Source organism: Vitis vinifera, chromosome 13 (genome assembly GCF_030704535.1).
Source record: "Vitis vinifera cultivar Pinot Noir 40024 chromosome 13, ASM3070453v1".
NCBI classification, from domain to species: domain Eukaryota; kingdom Viridiplantae; phylum Streptophyta; class Magnoliopsida; order Vitales; family Vitaceae; genus Vitis; species Vitis vinifera.
The window spans coordinates 947651-969746 of NC_081817.1; the positions used below are offsets into that span (position 1 = coordinate 947651).

General features: G+C 35.1%; 3 protein-coding genes across 5 annotated transcripts; 1 reads left to right on the forward strand and 2 right to left on the reverse strand.

Moving 5' to 3' along the window:
- Positions 1-794: 794 nt before the first annotated feature.
- Positions 795-7855, reverse strand: LOC100246779 (probable methyltransferase PMT23). The gene is made up of 8 exons (XM_002273430.4): positions 6966-7855; positions 4879-5028; positions 2615-2885; positions 2376-2486; positions 1978-2149; positions 1635-1889; positions 1312-1506; positions 795-1196 (listed from the first exon to the last, which is right to left on the reverse strand). Exons 1-8 carry the CDS (start codon positions 7443-7445, stop codon positions 1010-1012), a joined length of 1821 nt encoding a protein of 606 aa, XP_002273466.1. The 5' UTR covers positions 7446-7855; the 3' UTR covers positions 795-1009.
- Positions 7856-11291: 3436 nt separating this feature from the next.
- LOC100250061 (eukaryotic translation initiation factor 2 subunit alpha homolog) lies at positions 11292-15754 on the reverse strand. Its single transcript, XM_002276715.5, has 7 exons — positions 15071-15754; positions 13788-13844; positions 13555-13641; positions 13328-13474; positions 13090-13194; positions 11870-11968; positions 11292-11679 (listed from the first exon to the last, which is right to left on the reverse strand). Exons 1-7 carry the CDS (start codon positions 15452-15454, stop codon positions 11524-11526), a joined length of 1035 nt encoding a protein of 344 aa, XP_002276751.1. The 5' UTR covers positions 15455-15754; the 3' UTR covers positions 11292-11523.
- Positions 15755-16988: 1234 nt separating this feature from the next.
- On the forward strand, positions 16989-21266 carry LOC100263932 (protein MID1-COMPLEMENTING ACTIVITY 1). Of its 3 annotated transcripts, none has more exons than XM_010659929.2 (7): positions 16989-17747; positions 18287-18624; positions 18700-18812; positions 19123-19194; positions 19584-19690; positions 20026-20119; positions 20767-21266. In XM_010659929.2, the coding sequence occupies exons 1-7, from the start codon at positions 17163-17165 to the stop codon at positions 20817-20819; spliced, it is 1362 nt and encodes a 453-aa protein (XP_010658231.1). In that variant the 5' UTR covers positions 16989-17162; the 3' UTR covers positions 20820-21266. The 3 variants fall into 3 exon arrangements, with proteins under 3 accessions (XP_010658231.1, XP_010658232.1, XP_010658233.1); XM_010659930.2 differs by having other exon boundaries at positions 16990-17747; positions 18296-18624; XM_010659931.2 differs by having other exon boundaries at positions 16991-17747; positions 18308-18624.
- The last annotated feature ends 830 nt before the right edge of the window (positions 21267-22096 follow it).

Below are 22096 nucleotides of genomic sequence, written 5' to 3' on the forward strand. Positions count from 1 at the left end.
CCCAAGGGTCACCAGTTTAAGTTCCTTCAGAGTTACTAGAGGTTTACCCGATCGTTAACTTCAGGACCTGTGAAATTAGTCGAGGTGCACATATACCCGGACATCCACGGTTATCAAAAAAAAAAAAGTGATAGAAACATCTCCGTACATCCAATCTATCTGGTTTTCTCGGAGTAGGAGGCAAGTTTTATGGGTTGATTAATTTGTTGTGTAATTTATTTGATTTAGGAATTGGCCGGATGAAGTTGATGTTTTGCATATGAGGATGAGTTCTGCTCATCGTTTCTCAGGCTTAAAAAGTACGGGATTGGGATGGCAACATGGCAAGTAACTGTTTGCAACTTGCTTCATGGTATCTAGATTAGAAAATGAGTATTTTTACTATTCTATATCTACATGTAACATTAGTATATTTATAATGTATTTAATAACCTTAGATTTTATTTAAATCCTATTACGTAAATATACTTTGTTAGTATCTATAAAAAAAAACATCATCAATCATATTATGTATTTTCAAATCCCCTTACTTCACTCTTATGTCTTGATTTTATAATGTATGTTTAGAGCTCAACATACAAATTTGACGATCCAAATGTCTTGTTCCGCATGTAGAGCTTAATGTTCATTTTTACCCATTTCCCAAAAATAATTAAAAAAAATGAATCTATTTTTTATAAAAGATTATTTGAAAAGTTATTGTGCAAATTTTCATTGGATCTCCAAAAATTCCTAAGCCGAATATTAAATCTCTCGCTCTAATTAAAACGCACCCTTTTAAAGACGGTCAGGAGTGAGCTCCAAGGCTAGGCTCTACCAATGGTAAATATTTTTGTCATTGCTATTACACATTGTCCACACCCCAATTAAAACCATGACATGAATTTATTTCTTGCCTCTCTCTCTATCTCTCTCTTTCTTTTTCTTTTTTTTCCCTTTTTTTTTTTTGCAACAAAACTAAAAGAAAAAATATTATCTTAACGTTCGTTCAACTTTGAATAGGTCATCATCATGTAGGACGCCAGAAATCTTTCTTACCGACTAGAAACTGTCCTTGATAAAGGGTTGTGGACCAGTGGAGAGAGTGCAAGACCGGACTGAGCTTGTCAATGATCTCGATGGTGTCTTGAACCAAAAGCCATCCACCTGGTCTCAGTATGCGATCCATCTCCACAGCTACATCTATAATATCACATCTGAAATACAAAAGAAAAAAAGCACAATCTCTGGTCATTCCAACACGATAAAATCCTCAGCAAAAGGCCATGCAAACTTGCAAAGTTAGAAGATTACATATGATGGTTATAGTACCTCTGTGTAAGATTCCCGAGGAGGAAACTGGAATGCAGTAGATCGTAAGTCCGTGGGTAGGTGTTAGAAGATTCACACCAGTCATGGTAGGTTCCTATCAACCCTCGGTCAAAAATAACAGACAAGGTGTCTGGTACGTGAATGGGGACGACGTTCATTACCCAGACTGGCTGATCGATGAGTGCTGCTGCAAATCTGTGAAGAACAGGAACTCAGTATATCATCGCATGTTTTCATGAAGCCTATATTATACTGGAAATTTTTGTAGAAAAATTTGAAGACAAACAGATCAATCTATTTTAATTAACTTTAAAATTTCTTACCCTCCATAACCAGCATTCATATCCATTACGTTCCGTATGCTTGACCAGTTTACAGCTAGACCCTCCAAGTAAACATCTGAGACAAGTGCAGACCAATGTTTGGTGTCCTCATAAAACATTTGTTCAGCATCTGGTTCAGTTGGCAGACTTAAAGGTTTGCTGCTAAGCCTCTGGGGCCACGAGACAGGCCAATTCTGTGAGTTGCCCATGCTATCTGCTGGGAGTTGGGGAATACAACCGTCAAGAGGCACATACCTAAAATACAAAAATGGATGACATTAGAGGCAGCAGCTATAATAACAACAACAATTTGGGAATAAGGCTACAGGTTCCTGAAGAGTACCATGAAATGTTTTTCTTATCTTTTATATCACACATTGGTGGATTATTTTCTTTGCGTTTCTCATAGCAGGAAGATGAGACAGGCTTCTGATATATTACAAGCCCGATTCCATTTAAATCCACAGTCTTGGCCACAACCTTCCAGCAAATAGATTTTGTCACATTAACCATAGCTGCAAGAAATAAGGAGTGTGAACTTCCACCTTAGATTGCAGGACCTAAATCCCAATCTAACTTTAGGGCACAAGTTGGACTGGAAGATTTGCTAATGAAATTAAAACTAAATATACAACTGAGGGCACTGAGCTGGATGATGCAATCCATAAATGGATCACAATGGTGAAGAGTGTGTCAATTAAAAAATTATTGAGGAAAAAACAAGGATGTTAGATCACAAACCATTCCAGACACTCTGATCTCTTTCATCCTTACGATACACAGGTGTAGCAGACCATACAAAATACCCTCCAGGTCTGAGGATCCTATTGAGCTCCATTAATGGTCGTCCACCTAGAATATCCAACCAAAAGGATTTGAGAAAGGTTGCAGAATGGCTCCATAATAGCTGACAGAAGCGAAGATTATTGACAAATTAAATGAAGTAATTCAACTAAGCACAAGAAAAGATTGCAAAGTACCATTTGCATCCCAATGAACCCTGCAGCGAGCACAGTGAATCAAATCATATACATTATCTGGATATGTCAGTTTTTGGGTTCCAATGACTGCAAGAGTAGCAGGAATTCCTCGCTCCAGAGCAAACTGTATCTGAGCTTCATGTTCATCCTTTGGGGCAAATGACATGGTAATTACATCTTTGTCCAGCAAATAGCCTCCAAAGCTAGCAACACCACAACCAACATCTAGAATAACTCTGATCTTCTTCCCCCATTTAATAATTGGTAGTGTCTGGTGAAAGACAAGGAAGACAAAGTCAGCATAAAATAGTGTACAATCATATATGTACATGTGTGTGTATGCATGTAATTCTGATCTATATCAAAATGTACCAATGAAAGGTGCTCAAATAGTGTACTGAGCAGCGAATTACAAAGGAAAATAAATGAGAAAAAAAACAAAGAGATAAGTTTCTCACAATAAAAAGTTTATTGAACTAATATTCAATTGAAAAGTTCAAGCAACCACTCAGGAGTCGGGGCCAACTAATGAAAATGAAGTTTCAATTTCTACCGAAGCCAAGAGTAAGGAAGTGATACTCAACATCGAGATTGGTCAACCCAAAATATTATGAGGTATAACATGCAATTGTTTCTCAGTAAGATACTACAAATATTAAAAATTGTGCATTTACAATGATATTACCATGACTTCTCAGTGGATTACAGTTCTTGAATGCATAAAGGGATCCAATAAACAAATTCTATGTTAATGTTTTATAGCCCAGATTCCCAGCCCCACCTCCCAACAGAAAAAGGGCTTGCTCCCCATGCAATCATTATTATTGTTGAATGAGCAAAATCACTGAGACAAAATCCAGTTAATATTTTTTGCTACCTTGTTTATCTTACTCTACAGTCACAATGTTGCAAAAATTAGTCAGTGGAGGCCCCAAACAGACACAACTGCAGAAAATATTAGCATTAGCCCTATCTCTTGGCTCATTACAAGAAACCCATAAATAATTAGTTGATATCAAGTTAATATCACAGTGACATAGGAGCAATTCCATAGTTTGCATGCTGTAATCACAGCACAACCTGTCATGAAACTCCAACACAAATTGTTACATACTGTTCATTTATTAGCCAAATTGCATCCTATGTTATGCTGTAATTCCAAACTACACAACAGATGACTCTTAGGACCATTTGGGAGTGATTTTGGTAAAAATGTTTTTAGCCTCAAGTTCTGTTTTCAGTAGCACTTCAAAAAAAAGGTCTTTGCAGAGAATCAGTAAGTACTTTAATAAAAATAAATAAATAAATAAAAGGTGTTAAAAACATTTGCCCAATGCTAATTCAAGAATCACTTAAAGTGATTTTCTAAATTTTAAAAATAATTTTTAAATTATATTAAATGCTTAATGTTTCTGAGGAAAATACTTCCAAGCATTAGGAAGACTTCCAACCCTCCCAAATTAAACCCAAAACAGTCTCTTAGTTTGCTATTTTTGCCATGTCAGGCACCAAAGTTGTGCCTGTGTCCAAGATGACCTCACAAGTTTACATCAAAATCAAATTGTGTGCCTGTCTAAGACAAGGTGTCTCTGTCATGGATGACAAACACGGAATCCATGACTGTGCTTAACAACAATGTCTATCTCTTTTTCACATAGTTATCAAGGAGACCACATTGAGCACCAACAACAGCAGGATCACTCCTTTTTTAGACACATTAAATAAATGTATATTTTTTGGTTCAGAGATTCAGGCACGAAGATGTGAAGAATTTATACTCTCCAATAAGGAAAACTATGGAATCATGTAAGTTCTTTTCTCTCATTCCTTCTTAGTTTTATTGTGTACTAGGTACTCTTGACTGGAGCAATTGTAAACATGGCTGGCTGCCAAGCATGAAGGCATGTTTTGAGTCTTGACAGCAGTAACTTCATGCAAAAACTACAGAAGTTAGGAACATATCAAACTTAATTCTTTAACTTCTAAAACTATTAAAAGGAGAGAGGGATAAAAATAAATAAATAAATAAAAGAATGATGAGTTTCTGCAATATGATTTTAACTTTCACTTAAATAAGAGATGAAAGTCAGCAATGTATGCATGCAAAAAATAAAAAGAATGATCAGTTTCTTTATGATTCCACTTCCACTTGATATGAGATGAAATTCAGCATCAAATGCATGCAAAGGTTACATATGGAATACATACTGCTTTATTCTCAAAAGATAATGGCAGTAAGTTAAGCGGGGGAATCCATATACTACCTTCTCTATGAAATCAATGTAGTTAGTAACTCCTTCCTTGAATTGAGTACCACCACCAGGAAAAACAAGGTAATCGCCAGATTTACGCACCCAATTTTGGTCTTTCTTGTATTCAACCAGCATAGGATGGGGAACATTGTCAAACCAAATCTGGAGTAAGAAAAGAAAAAAATTGTAAAATCTGATTACTAATATTTCACGAGCAATTTAAGTAGCATAGAATTATGTCAACATGGTAACGCTTTCTCAAAATAAATTCAGCATCCAGTTCAGCCAAAAAGAAAATAAGTATTCACTAACTTCATGGAACAGGGATTATCAAACTTTTTTCCTTCACATGCACAGAGAGTAATTTAAGAAGCTTAGTCAATTGCTTCAAAGATGAGCATACATGGAATTGATGACCAAACGTTCAAAACAAAAATTAAAACAATGCTACATTTATATTCCCCAAAATAAAAATTAAATGCTACACCATTTAAATGACATCTGAAATTCAAAAGAGAAGTAATTATATTTCCCAAAATCATCAAAATGAATTTTCTAGTAAAAAAAAATTCAATTTGCTACCATATCAGAATGACACAAACCTACACTAAAAGATTGCCAATGATCAATTTCAATATAGTCTAACAATAAATTCGGTTCTTTCAGATGATGCACGAGTTTGATTGTAGAGAAAATTAAAAGAGAAGTAATTATGTTCCCTTAAATCACCATAATGCATTTTTGAGTAAATAAAATTCAGTTTATACCAGATCAAAGCTACACTATACTACACTAAAGGACTATTAATGGTCAAATTTTGTTTATGTCTAACAATAAACTTGGTTTTTTTGAATGGTGGAATAACAAACGGTTGATTGCAAAGAAGCTTATGTCAATTACTACAAAGATGAGCAAAGGAATTGGTGACCAAAAGTTCAAAATAAAATAAAATTAAGAACATGCTACATTTATATAAGACACCATTTAAATGACATCCTATCATTTATACTTAGCTTCAAACATAAAATGCCAATAGCTAATCAATCTGTGAAACACATGCTGTAAAAGTATATAGGCAGCCTTAATTAGAGCTTCAAGAGAAATAAAAGGAAAAAAAAAATTATGAAAATAAACCAATTGTCTCAATTCCTACATATAGGAAGGAATCCATTTTCACTTAGAAGCATGATCCCAACATGGTTTACTCCTATTTCTTAAAACATAGCTCACATGATAGGAAATAGAATACCATAAACATATTATTAGTCAATCTGCAAGGTTAGCATACTGCACATGGGGGTTAATCACACCTGGGTTCAGGTCCTTCCCTTCCCCATGCTAGCTTCTGTTCTGTGTGGTTCTTGACTTATCGAGTTTTTCTATTCATGGTAATCTATCAAAAAATTTTGCAGGATTTGATCCTGGATGAGCCAAGTTTTTCTTGAAATTTGGTCCTCAATTTGCCAAAAATTATTGTCTATTTTCGTCCTGCACTGAACTTGTTTCAGAAATTCTACGTGAAAACACTTCTATATAATTATATGAAATTATTCCCCATAAGCCTAGGAATCCAATCATGCCTTGCCAGTTTTGGGTTCATTCTATCCATGTATTGATCCACAAAAACAAACACAAATAAAAATAAATAAATAAACAAAAACTAAAAACAAAAACAAAGAAACAAATCAATTGATAAAAACCCTATGACCATGCCCAAAAAAATACTGAATTTGGTTGCATAGATTTCCACTCAATAGTAGCAGAAATGTTTTCAAATTCTACTATATTATTTAAAGAAAAACAAATACCCTGCATTTCCTAATTCAACTTCTAACTACATTTACAAGAGTCCATGTTTTTTTTTTTTTTACAACAAGCAAATTAATATTTCAAGATCTAAAGTGAACCATTTTACAAATTATAAGAGCATTAGATGATAATTCAATTTCTTCCTGTATTAGTAAGAGTCCAGGCTCTTCTTGAATACGTCAATCAAAAAAGCACAATAATTTTGACTTAGCAACTCAAAAAACAAAACAATCTTAAACAACTAATTAAACAACACCAGATCAAATCTTACCAAACCATATCAATCTCACCATATCCCTACTCTTTGGCCATGGAATTGGGACTCTGTACCCTGGGGGAAGCCGAACCAAACAACGCGGACTCGGCTCCGGACAATGCCGCTCTCTATGTTCCATATGCCTCCGAGACCTCAATGCCTTTATCGCCTTCATGTTATCGAGACACGGAATGTAATCAACCGCAGCTGGACCCTTACAGAGTTCCCAATTCAACTCCGCAACAGCTGAATCATCATTTCCGTTCAGCGAAACCACGTCGTCTTGAACCATGCCCGTGATCGGAGTGCTGGAAACCTCCGGGGACCGAGGAGGCGGCGGCGCCGCCGACGACGACGACGAAACTGACCGTAGCCTTTGGAGATCGGAAATGGAGAAGTAGGAATACTGGTTGTTGGTCAAGAGAAGGAAGCCGACGCAGATGAACAAGAGCGACAGCGTGAAAATGAAGGGGTATTTTCGTTCCTTAAATATGGTCCCAACAGAAATCGCCATTCTCTTAGAAGATTCAGAAGCTCAAGAGAGAGACAGAAGAATGAAATCGAATCTGAGGAGGTGGGAGAGAGATTTACGGAGGCATGGTGAATAGTTGTAGATGAGGAGAGCAATTGACGCGAGAGAGTAGATGGAAATGGATTTAGACAGTGATAAATTCCAAAGACTCAGAATCTGATTAATGAATTGCAGTAAATTTCAACGAAAATGAAATGTGGAATGGAAATTATTATTTTAAATAACAATCGGAGCGGAGAAAAGAGACTGTTTCGCTAGTTTGATCTTAAAATAAATTATTGTTCAAAAAGTTTTTTTTTTTGTTTTTTTTGCCACTTATGTATGAAGAAGCAGGCTCTGTCGGTGCATGCTTCAAGCAGTAGCCCATGGTTATCACGCCAATTACAAAGGCTATGGTGGTTAATTTAATCCATATTCATTACGAATAAAACATTTTGGTGTCTTAGGACATTTCTTCAACCCATTTTGCCTATTTCGCTATTTTCTAATTCCTACACGTCTTTACCCTGATGAAATTGTGAGCTTAAGAATTCGATTTTACAAATACATGGGACGTATCAATAAAAATTTGAACATAAATTATGGTAAAAATTAATCGAAACTCATAAAAATAATAAAAAAATATGATAAATAAATAGATAATATACATATTAAAATGAAGAAAAGTATGTTTGATAATGATTTTATGAAGTATTTTAATCTTTTTAATACTTAAGAGATAAAAAATTTAAATATTAAAAATTTTAAAAACACCTCTTAAAATCACAATCAAACACGAAAATCTCTAAAACATGACAAAAAAACAATAACATACATATTAAAATTGTTGCGTAAAACTTTAAAACACAAAAATATCTATGAAAATTAAAAATATATATGTTAAAATGGATTAAAACTTATAAAAATATTAGTAAAAACTCTTAAACTTATATAAACATAATATATATATATATATATATTGGAATTGTTTTATTAAAAATTTGATATGAAAATAATATAATTTAGGTTAAAAAATGATGAAATCCCCAAGTTGGAAATCTAACAATTCCCATGTTTTTTCTTCAAAAGTAACCAATTTTTAAAATAAATATCATTTTTGTTTTCAAGTATTTACATATAAGTTTTAAAAGAAATCGTTATTTTTACAATGAAATAATAAGGGCATTTTTGTTCAAATGATGTCAAAAAATGATGAGAGATTAAATTTAAAAAATTGGATTTTATGAGATCGTTTTAATCAAATAATCCTATTCAATATCAATATACATAATTTAAGAATTTAAAAATATTTTTAATATTAAAATTATAATCTATGTAATATTCAAAATATAAAAGAGATTATGAGTCTTAATGCCCTCCTTCCTCTTTAAAATTTTTCACATAGTTGATTCCCCCTAAAATATAATGATATTGTGAAAAAATTTCATGATAATATAGCTATAAATATTATCATGTCGCCATACTTAAAAAGTTAAAAATAAATAAATAAAATATTATTATCAAGAAAATATTTCTAAAAGTATTATAGTTTTTATTTTTATTTTTATTTTTATTGATCTAAAACATAACTCATTTTCTTATCTTAAGAATTCAAGCTCTTCCATGAGAAAAACACAGCAATTTTGACTTGGATAGCTGAAAAACCAAACGATCTTGAAGCTTGCAAAAATTAAACAACAACCAACAAACGAAAATCAGATGAAATCTTACAGAATTACCGTATCATTCTCACATGATCCCTGCTCTTTGGCCACAGAATTGGTACTCTGTAACCTGCTCGAAGTGGAACCAAACACCGCACACTCAGTCTCGAGCAATGCCGCTCGTGACTCACCTTACGCTTCCACGAAGTCAAATTCTTTATCGCTGCCAAGTTATCGAGGCCTGATATTGCTCATGTTGTTGGAGTTATCAGCAGGTTCCTTTCTAATCTTAGAAAATAACATTGGGCTATAGTGAAAATGGATTATCAGGTATCTGAGGGGTACTTCTAAGACATGTTTATATTTTGGGACTAACAAATTTGTGCTTGTAGGATGCACAAATACAGATATGGCTGGGGATATTGATTCCAGAAAGTCTACTTTTGGTTATTTGATCACTTTTTCAAGGGAAACAATGTCATGACAATCAAAGTTGCAAAAATGTGTTGCTTTGTCGACCATAGAGACTGAATATATTGTTATCACTGAAGCTAGCAAGGAGTTACTATGGATGAAGAAATTCCTATGATAATTGGGTCTACAGCAAGAAAGGTATCTACTCTATTGTGATAGTCAGAGTGTTATTCATCTCAGTAAGAATCCAACTTTTCACTCTAGATCCAAGCATATCGATGCGAGATATCATTGGATTTGTAATGCACTAGAGATGAAATTGTTTTTCCATGAGAAAATTCATACTGATGAGAATGGATCAGATATGATGACAAAACCAATACAAGCTACAATTCTGTAGAAAACAAGCGGCCTTGGTAGAGCCCCTCACATAGTCGAGAGGGGGAGATTTGTTGGGCTCCCTCATATGTGAGAGAGTGGGGCCCATATGCTTAGGAACCAATTCAGTTACATTAAAAAAAAAAAAAGATCGAGAAAAGAAAAAAACAAAGAGGAGATAAGAGATAAAAAAAAAACGCATCTATCCAGATTTCATCAACAAGCCGATCTCGCTTCATATGTGATCCGATCGAGTTGAAATTTGGAAGAGAGGTTTGAAACTTGAGTAGCTACAATCTGAACGGTGGAGATCAGATTTTAGGCTCGGGAACTGGTATTACTACCTGTGAATTGTAACGATGTTTTTTGGGTATACTTTCTCTAATTTTTATTTGTTTCTTTGGTCAAGAGAGATTGTATAATCCAATGCTATATGTGCTTTTGATATATTTGGAAGCCTCTAGAGATTATTTTAGAAAAAACAAGTATAACTCATTATTGTTGATAGTGGAAGTTTGAACTGGACTAGGTCCCGTGGTTTTTCCCTTCATAATGGGGGGTTTTCCACGTAAAAATTTCGGTGTCTGATTTATTTTTCTGTTGCATGAGTTTATTTATTTATTGTTACTAGTTGTTATTGCCTATTTAATTTTGCAAAATTTTTTGTGTTTATTGGAATATTGTGAATTCACTGCCTGTAATTGACCGCACCACAAAGCTCCCACTTCACCTCCGCAGCAGTTGAATTACCATTTCTTTTCACGGAAACGACGTCGTCCTGTGCTGTGGCAGTGCTAGGGCTACTCACCGGAGATTTGAATGCCGCCGGCGACCTCGTCCGCCCCACCGACCACAGGTTATGGAGATCGAACGAGGACAAGTAGGAGTACTTCTTGTTGCTTAGAACGATGAAGACTGCGAAGCAAATGAAGATGAGTAAGAGTTGGAAAAGAAACGGAGGTCTTCGTCCTCTGGAGATGCTTTCAACAGAATTCTGCATTTTCGTATAAGATTGTGATGGGAATCGAATCAGCACAACTGAGGATGAGCGACTCAGAGGAAGAGAATCTCGGAGGGGAATGTCAGAGAAAATGGGACGCGTTGGGCTGTGCAAAAGGTGGCCGTTTTAAGTACTTTTAGTTTGTGGCATAACTTTTCAAAAGCGATTTTGTGATTTTGTGATTGTGATTTTTATTTTTTTGAATCACGCAGCAACCGATTTTTCTAAGAATCACTTCAGTGATTCTCTAAAAATTTTAAAGTGACGCCTAATTTCTATGAAAAAGAAAAATTCAACACATTAGAAAGTGTTTTTCCCAAACACGTCCTAACTGATGCTACAACACATAATGTCAAATACACAACAGGCTCCATTCAGAAGTAAACACAATCCTCAAGTAAAAGAGAGAGTACATTCTCAAATGAACTGGAAAAAAATGTTCAACATTGTATAAGTTGGTCCCGGGTTCAGAAATAACTCGTTGAATTTGTAATTTGACAAAATTTCTTAATGACACAATTACTTGAAAGTTGGTTTTATACAACCACTAAACACCTACGTGAAAAATTAACAAAGAAAAGATCTCAAGAACTTGATAAAATCATCACCAACTATGCTGCATTCCTCAGTCTGTTATGCCAGGACCTGAGTTCTCTACATCAATGTCTCCCAAGCCAGTGTCTTCCTCTTCTTCACTGCCTTCATCGCCACTGATTTCCTCGTTCTGATGACTTAGCTTAGCCATATGCTCAGCAAGTAGTTTATCGTCCCGTTCACTCACCTGAATCAATGCACCACATCAGGGACATGATATAAAGATAGCTAATTTCTAATGTGACAGCAAAATTAAATAAAGAGCAAGTTCTAACAGAAAGTTTCCGAAGTGACTTAGCCAAAAACCAACAGACGTTAGGTTGAGAATTAAAAGATTGAAAGGAAACAAATTTAAGTAGAAGATGATTGAAACTCACAGCTCTGGGTGCCTCCTTTACGATAAGCTTTCCTTTGTGGCAATCAATTTCTTCTGTGCAAGCAGCAATGGCATTATTGAGAATTGACATTCCTTGCTCCTGTCAGGCCAAATAGCAGTGAATACTAATATTATTAGCAAAGTTGATATGGTTAAACAAAATGCCCAACAACTCATTTTAAAGTATCCAAATAATCCGACATAGTCAACAATTGAGAAGATAAGACTTGCTATGTATACAGAGCTTAGTGAAAACTCTTGGTGGAATCAATCAAGAGAACCCATGTTACAGAAAGGGCATGGATAATTGTATGAACTGGTTAGTTTTTAGATGCTAATAGGTTTAAATCAAAATCACCTCAAATATTGGTTTTCACATGGAGCACTCATACACCTAGCTAGAGTAAGTCTACCACAAAAGTGACTCCTATTAAATTGATAGCTTTTGTTAAGAGTAGCCAGCAGCTGCAGTTTTGCAGTTATCCAGATGATGAAGACTGAGACACAGGAGTAAGAGGTTATGTTTCTCCAGAAGTAGTAGCTGCTCCCTAGACTAGAAATATTCTCCACTGAGAAAAGTTAGCACCCTTTTTACCATGTTACGTTCTCCAAAGTTATGCATCTTTTTTTAAACAGACTTTTCAAAAATAAAGGATGAGGTAAAGGGGGAGAGTGAGGTAGATTCTTCTTACTGCTTGGAGGGGAGCGGCTCTCTCTATTTGGAGGGTTGTCCACACATCATGATATAGTTTGAGCTCACTGCATCTTCAAAATGGGCTCTGGTGTCCCAAAATGAAGAGGGAGATGCCAAACCAAGAGGAGCCACAACACTAGAGGATTTTTAGCACATTTTCTATCCTCCTAAGTTTTTGGTTTCTGGAGAATAATCTTCAGTACTTTTCGCTCTGTTTTCTTTTTGTATTCTCCACAGCACAATATGTTGTCTATCTCAGTATTTGATTTTCTTTTATTTCAGGAAAAAATCAAAGTAATAAAATGGAAAGATACAAACTGTATACACCAAAGAACTTTTCATCCATTATGCATGCAATTTGGACTAGCACATAGGAGAAGAACAGCTGATAACAGGACTGAAGTTGGACTGTCTAAGAAGCAAATGACCATTCAACCCACCAAAAAGGAGGAAACAAGTTTGCTCCGTACTAAACACAGGCAATAAAATTATCCAGGGGGAAATTGTTTGCTACACTGTGTCATTACCTTGTCAAGCGTCTGAGTAGTAAGAACATAAAGCGGAGGAGCAACCAGTTTAATTTTCACTGGACAATCCTTATTGCCCGCCGCTTCTGCTTTCCGCATTGCTTCCTGAATAGTGAAAGATAAAACAAGTATTAAAGCAGACAGTACTTAAAACGGTTCTAAAGTAAAATCCCAATTATGAAACAGATTAGGCCAATCAAATAAAATAAAAAGTGGCAAAGAAGGACACCAATAAAACCTTAATGTGAAGAACACCATCAAACTGGAAACATTTCATTTCAATATCAGCCCGAATTTTCAATGGTTGTGGAGTCATTCTTCTCCTAATATTCTTTACCAAAGCATCCTTCACTTCCTCAGATATAGCAGGGACCACCTTTGTCACCTATAAAATGAGGGACATGAAAAGTGGCCATTGTCATCAACAGGAAGAATATGGTGAGGTTCTTCATAAACAAAGATTACCTCCTGTCCATCAGGGCCAACTTCTTTAACTTCACGAGTGAGGGAATTCAGAACTGAATCAGGATCAGTCACAATTATCTTAAATGCCTGCAACAACCAAAAGGTAAAAAGGAAAAAAGGTTCTTAGCTGTAAATACAAGAGAAAAAGAAAAGAAAGGACCCCCACCCATCCCCCCGCCCCCACAAAAAAAAAAACATAAAAAAACCTCCAATAAAGTGATAAATAATCTCACCTCAAAAGCATGACCATATTTTCGGTATAAAGGCCATCCGACGTGGATGTATAAATCCTGTTATAAGACATTTGCATATCATCAACAAATCTTAAATATGAAGAAACAAACAAAAATTCCAGCGCCACAGCCAGTAGGTATTTTATGTGAATGATAAAATTAGATCCATTACTCACATTACCAACACCACAGTGCTACTTCTATTCAAATTGTCATCTATGTTTTTCATTGGTGAACAATACCAGTAAGAATATGCCCTCGAGGTTTGTCTCATGGACCAAGCAGTTGGGTTAGAGATCAGGAAGTTCTAGATTTGATTTCATAAAGAAGTGAATTCTACCCATCAAACAATATGTATTGTTGGGAATATTAATAATTGAAATATTAACAACCCAATTCATAACACTCAACTGAAACTTTTTGCCAATCAAAAAAATAAATATAAAAATACTCAACCAAAACTTCAAAAGTTAACTTTAACATGACCAATCAGTCTCAAACACCCCAACCACTGTCACCACCCCCGCCCCAATTCCTCTGGATCTGTTCCCAGAGCTATCTTAGAAGTGGACTTCCATCTTTCTAACCATTTCAAGTTAAGAAGATGAGAAGGCAGTACTCTAGCCCTCCGACATTTCCACACTGCCACCATTAATCCCCACCATCACTGTTGCAGTCTTAGCACCCAGTTGTCAGTTGCAATGCATCTTCCATGGTCCCTAATATAAAATACCGGAATGGTTTACTAACAAAAAAGCAAGCCAGGTTAACAACATTCTGAAACAATCCATGATTCTATTGTGGAAACCCATTACAAAAGCTTTCAATTCTACATAGCTGAGAAACTTTCATGAAAAGAGCCATAATATCAAGAGATGAATCTACCATACTTCTACAAATTCACAAAACTAGAACAGCAACAATAAACCATATCATATTAATAGAAGAACACAGCTTGCAATTATAATTAGGTACCCTAAAACTCCATCCAAAATACCTCTAATTCGAGCCGCATTATAATTACGATGATCAGCCCAAAAATTATGCAATGAAATCAGTAGTTTGTGAATATATTGCAACAATTTCTATGAACTTTAATATTTTCCACCACAAGTAAAACAATGATATCTACGAATCATTTAACTCAATCCCCATAAAGAAGCATCTTACAATACGTTTGGAAACAAAGGATAACCTGCGATTTGGCTTAGTTTAGTTTGTTAATGATTTGAAAACAAAATCAATTTTCTCAGCAACCAACCACTAGAATCGACCCAATGTACCTCCAAATCAAGCTGCATCGTCTCGGCAACATGCCGCATAATCGAGTGAACAAGCTTGCTCTTATTGTACCTCTCCTCGCACGCCTGAATATCCTCCTCTGAAACCCTCCTCTTGCTCAAATCAATATACCCTTTTTCCTTATCAACCCTAAGGACCATCACAGGCTCGATGCGTCCCACCTTGATCAGGCTACTCACGCTTCGAATCCGACGTCGAGAGAGCTCGGAGAAGAGGATCATACCCTCGATGTTGTTGTACTCGAGCAGCGAGACGTACGCGCCCATGTCGGCGATGTTATTGACCTGAATCATCACCGCCATGTCCACTTCTGGGTACTTGGCTTCGTACATGCGGCACTCCAAATTGGGCGTGTTCGTCGCCATGGATTGGGGATTGCGGCTCTGTCGGGATTTCTAGGGTTTTCTCTGGGAGCGTTTGGAGAGCGATAAATTTAACAGTTGTGCGATGCCTCGCCGTTAAAGGTAGGGTTTTGACTGATTTCGATTTTGTAAATGAGACTAGCAATCAGCCAGAGGCAAACACCAGCGGGCACAGTTTGATCCAAGAGATAAAAGTCATAAAACTCATAAAAGTACTTCGAGGTTTCGACTGGCGAGTGTGAAATCCATTTGCGGCTTCTCAGGGTATTTTTAAGCAGTGGTAAGAGCAACGACGTCGTTTTTGTTATACGTTTAAGTGGAAAGGTACCAACCTTAGGAGTAGGACAGGTGGAATGCGAGTGTAACGTAAGTATGATGGAAAATAGTAAAGTTTATACATATATTACATTTGACTCCCTTAAAAAATGTTATTTTTTAATATTCAAAAATCATTTTTCAAAAAATATTTTTGAAACTATTCCGGATAGACTTTTTTGTTAAGTTGAAAATCAAAACAAAAAAAAAAAAACATGTTTGACCATAAATATCCGTTTTTATTTTTAAATAACGTCTTTTAATTGTTTTTAATTATTTTTACTCAATTTTATATATTATTTTCACTTATTTTTAAAAAATAATTATATAATTAAAAATAAAACATTAAACATCAAAAATATTTTTAAAAATATTAAAAACTTTCTAGGTTTCAAATAGATTTTTATTATATAAAATATCAAAAAATAATTCTCAAAAACTGATTTTTATAATCATTCATAAAAATAATTGTCAAAAATCCTAAATATGAATTAAAATGTTTGAGTAATTATTTTTAAATAAGATAAAATTAAACGATATCATAATTAAGAAATAAATAAATACAATAAAATATTTATCTTATAATCTTTTTAATTAACCATAATTTTTGGCATGCCATCAAAAAATAGCTTTAGGTATCATAAAATCATCCATGAACATTATTTATTTATCATATTTGGATAAAAAATTTGGTGGGATATGAGCTTGCCTTAAAAAGGGAGAAGGGAGCATTAATAGCACAAAGAAAGGTTGTTTTTTTATTAAATTAGTTGAACCTATTAGCACTCATTGGCTTTATATTTCATGGTAGTAGAGACTATGCAAGGAATTGTTATTCATATCAATTTCCAACAAAATTTGAAAATATATTAATAATATTGTAATGAAAATAACCATACTTTTAAATTTATAACCCAAAGTTTTAGATTTTTTTTTTCATATTTATGGGATTTATTTATTTTGATAAAATAAATAATTTAATGTTAAAAATAATTTTAAGTAATAAATAAAAATAATTTATTTATTTTTAATTTCATATTTTTATTTGACCTAATTACCTCTATGATTTATTTTTATTTTTTTGTTATTTTTGGGCCTTCATTATTACTCCTTCTCCTTTTTCCAAGACTATAACTTATTAGGATTAACTTATTAATTTAAAATAAGTTTCATGCGGTGCAAATTTTGGAAATCAGATTTCCATGACTTAACCATTGTGTTCCTTGCTGAGCAAGAAATGGTACCCAATTCATGGGATGAATACCTTCATTCTGATTCTCCCTTTTGCTTCAACAGAGAGGAGGAATATGCAAAAGGCCTTTGGATCGGAGAGAATTTAGAGATGAAAGCAGATGGTCATCCATGTCAACGGTCAAAAATCATGCAGTAGGTTAAGATGCTACACCGCAAAGGACGCGAACAAAGCCACATCTATCGTGCCCAGTGTCCCATTTTCTCCGACCTTCCCAAGCAAAGCCAAAAAGGAAGAGGCAAGTCACAGCAGAAGCTACAAAAGCAAAAGATCACTTCCTTCATCAAGGCCCACTACTCTCTCACAGTCTCTCTCTTAGGGTTTCAAATTCCACGTCGCCGGAGCGAAATGGAGGATGTTGCTCAGGCAGCTGGAGTCGACGCACTGAGTGTGATCGGCATGGTCGCCGCCGCCGCTCGTAAGGCCAACACCCACCGGAGGAACTGCGAGAAAATCTCCAACCATGCGAGGATGATCGGGAACCTGTTGGAGAAGCTGAATGCGACTGAGCTGAGGAGCTTTCCGGCCACCGGAGAGCCGTTGCATCTGCTGGAGGAGGCTTTGAGGAAGGCGCTTGTTTTGGTGGAGAGTTGCAGAGACAGGAGCTATCTCTACCTACTTGCCATGGGGTGGAGCATAGTGTATCAGTTCCGTAGGGTTCAGGATGAGATCGATAGGTATCTGAAGCTCGTGCCGTTGATTTCGATGGTTCACGACCGTCGGATTCAGGTATGAACCTGTTTGGTAGAATGCGTCACTGTCGGTTGAACCGATAGACACATTACCGTTTTATTTCCCGGGAAAATGATGGGTAGTATAGTAACTTTACAAACAAAAGGAACAGTAGAATGATACCATCCTTTCCTTTTCTGAGAAGTTGGTGAATATTCATGATTTGAATGTGCATATGCTTAAGTAATAAAATATATAATTGCCCCTAATTTTATAATCATTTCATAGAATCTGCCATTGAATCTGTCTGTTCTCTCAAAGGAACCTAATCTATATGGCTTTTCATTCTAATTCCTTCCAAAAATAGTTTCACAATCTCAATCAATTTTCATCAAAGAATTTGTGGGAATCATTATAGAGATTGTATTACTTTTCATAAGAAATTGGGCACCATATGAAGTAGTACCGTGATGCAGAACATGCTGCAAGAATGAAAAATTTCTGACTGGTTCAATTGGATTTTGGATAAATTTACACATTGAATATTTTTAAATGGATTTTCATCGATCAGTTGGTAGTAATTAAGACTTTGTTAGAATCTGAAGGAAGGTTTGCAGGCCATTGAGGCAGACCATGGAGAATACACTCTTGATGGTGAGGATATGATGGCCCAGAATGTTATTCTGAAACGAGATCGTACAAAGAAAGATGCAGACGTATTGGAGAAGTCACTGTCTCGCCGATATCCTGATTTGAGATTCCATGAGGCTCTCCAAGAAGAGAAAGAGAAGCTGCAGATTGAGCTACATCGTTCACAAGTGGACAATGACCCTAAGCAGTGCCTTGTAATTGAACATCTTATTGAAGTCACTCAAAATGTTGTTAATGTTCCAGGTGAAAAGCTTGTTGATGCACATGCTTACATAGGATCTGGGTAAGTGTTCTTATACAGTAGTAAGGACGATTTAGTAATTTGTGTGCTATCCGACTAAGTGGTTTTGTACTGAAGGTATGAAGCCAATGCCAAATCTTGCCATGGGGGCCATGGTTCACAACCTGAAGATCAAGACGAATCTGAGTGGCAGGCTGATCTTTTTGGCTGTTGCAGGGAGCCTTGTTTAAGTAAGTTCCTGAATCTATTTCTTATTTCTAACAGTTCAATAGTCAAGTCACACACCAGATAGAGATGATAATTGTTATTATGGTGTCCTCGACACATGATGAATGGTTGAGGCCATCCAAATATATCATTCTCAAAAACCATTGGGTTAACTAATTTCAAGTGATCTTATTGTCCAATTTTGTGCATTTCATTAGAACATTTCAAACTAGGTATTGATAACCATACTTAATTCTAGTGTAGATTTGAAATACTTTCTATCTTGATTGTTGAATTTTTCTGTTCATCAATCTGTTTTATTTTCTGATACAGGCTTGAAGACCTGTTTCTATCCCTGTGGAATATTTTCTTTTATAGCTAATGTGGTGTCAAAAGGAAAAATATGTAAGCTCTCTCAACTGTAAAATATAGTTAATAATTTATGTGCCAGTTGAATTCACATATGAAAGATTCAATATATGAATACATAAAAGCTAATTAACTTGGACATCAATCATTTTTTATAAACAGGACCCTCCTTTCTGTAAATAGAAAGAATCACCTTTTTGAAATTTGCTTGATTTCGTTATCTTTATCTATGTTCTACTGTGTTACCTTACTGAATGTAGAAGCTAGTGATCCCCCAGCATGGTTTGAGATTCTGTTGTTATGTTACATATATCATCAATTTTAGTAACATTTTCAGGGAAGTTCCTGTATTTAACCTGTTTCCTTCAACAGTTCAATTCATATTAATTCTGATGGCCTGAGTTTTCTTTTTCTCTCAACTACAGCTCGTGAACGTGCATGTAATGAGCTAATGACATACTCCCTCTTCTGTGGTTGTTGTTGTTACACTTGTTGTGTGAGAAGGAACCTACGGAAACACTTCAACATAGAGGTATCTTCTCTCTACTAAGAGGAGCTCTGAGGTTTGAATTTCTAAATGATATATTTCCTTTTGTGCCAAGCGTTTCAATTCAATGCTTGAATAAATTAATGCATAAGCAGCTAATTGAACTTCTGCAAGCTCAGAAAACAATTGGAGCAAATATGGACTTTTGTAGTTTATGATTTTATCTTACAGATCAATTGTATGGCCATGCCTTCTGTAAGTAGCAAGTTTTGATGAGGAACGGTGCTTGTTTCTTCTCTTAGACATCCCTTGGAAGAGATTGCTGGAATCATTTTATTATGTTTTTCACTAACTATAATCTGCCTCATTTTATTTCTTAGGGTGGTTCATGTGATGACTTCTTAACTCATCTAATGTGTTGCTGCTGTGCAATGGTTCAAGAGCGGCGTGAGCTTGAACTGAGGAACTTTGATGGTATGTGTTGGACTGATCTTGTCATCTATCATTTCATAGTTCCTGCTAATATTAGGTCCCAATCTCAGCAAATAATCTGTCTTAGCACATTGGTACTAACTCTCAAAGATCTCTTCTATAAAGCACCTGATTTTATAAGATGATCACCATCATTCATTGAATTTTTGTGGGTTTCTAGGTTTTTTTTTATTCTTATTGTGAAGAAAACTAGAGAAGGAAAAGGGAAATGCAAAAAGGAAAATAAAGTTATGGAAAAAGAATAACAAGTTTGAGCCTAGTAAAATATTTTCTTCTTTCTTTTCCTCACTTTTTAAACATAAAATTGGGTTTCCCTCTTCTTCCATCATATTCGCTTTTCCTTGTTAATTTGCATCAACCAAGCAAGAGAAATGGATTTTCCTTCTTGACTTTTTTCCTCTCAGTCATAATTTACCAGATTCAAACAGAACTCCATTAGGATAAGACTTCTTAGATGTGAACTGTCCAATGACAAGCCACTTTCACAAGCATCCTTAGAATAACTTCTCTCTTCTGTTTTTCTTTTTTTTTTTGGGTGATAGGTGAGCATCCTTAGAATAACTGTTCCCCATGATAATACCATACTGGGAGTTCTTCTATTGTTAACTGCAAGCTCAACTCTTTTGCAGGTTGCCAAGGGAGAAAAATGATTCCTCCACCATTCCAATACATGAAACCTTGAATCCCTGCCATATCTTGTGAGTTTAAAATATAGCTTACATTCTCGAGTTCCTAACATGGAGCGTTTATATTTCACCTTTATACTTAGGTATGATATAGCTGTTTACACATAACCTATCAAAAAAAAAATATAGCTGTTTACACATACATAGATACAAGTATACATCTTCCACCCTTTGGGTGTATAGCTTGTTACACAAACATATGCATAGAGATAACTTAAGCTTTACAGTTGTCGAGTAGTGTTGATACTAGCAATTTATGGGCACACTGTAAATATGAGACGGCGGTCTTGGGAATTGCAAATTTTCAGAAGATAGGCTGGATGCAAACTATGGGCTATGTAAACAGACAAGGAGAAATGTTATTGTCATCTGCCTTTCAAAATTGCAAGTTGCCAATGTAGCTTCTGACCTTTTTATCTCTTTATATGATTGTGATTTGAGTATATTCTGAAAAACATTAAATATAAGCAAATGCAGTCAAGCCTAATCAATATCACCTTGTAGTTGAAATGTCAATCGCTTTTAATGAACCTACCCTCCAAACTAGAAAGTAAAGGAGACACAAACGTTGCTTTTAGTTCAAAAAGATAATTCATCAGACCCATTGCATTTTGCTGTCTGAACATGGGAAATACTACCCATACTAATAAAGGGATTAGCAAAAGCCCAAGGGCTTACTTCATTTTGTACCTACCATCCATTTGATATGAAAGAAATATAAGGCCAATTTGATAATTATTTTCGAAAACGATTTTGAAAAACAACTTTTGAGAACAGTTTTTAAAAACAGTTATTTGATGTTTTGTAGAATAAAATTATGTTTGAACCTCAAATGTTTTTAATCTGTTAATCAATTTTTATCTAATGATTTACGTATTTTCCTTCTGAAACACAATCAGCTGGATTTCTCCTTGTAATTGACTTAATTGGGAGCAATTGTAGGCTGTGTGCAGCATTTAATTGTATCCCATGATTCCTAAAATCTGAATTCCACAGTAAATGCTGGGGAGACTGCCAATTGAGATGAATAGGTCGTGTTGACTTTGATTGACTTGATTCTCTATCTAAAATTATATTCTCATTTTTTTTTGTTTAATTATACCAGCATCTCAAATTTAAAAAATCAAATATTGGTTATTTGTATATTTTCTCTCAAGTTTTAATCTAGTTTGTAAATTATTTTTAAAGCTTAAATAAAAAAAATTGATTAACCCACTAGGATAGACCAATGAGGGAATATTAGGAAGTGTGGTTCAATAAATGACATAAAGTC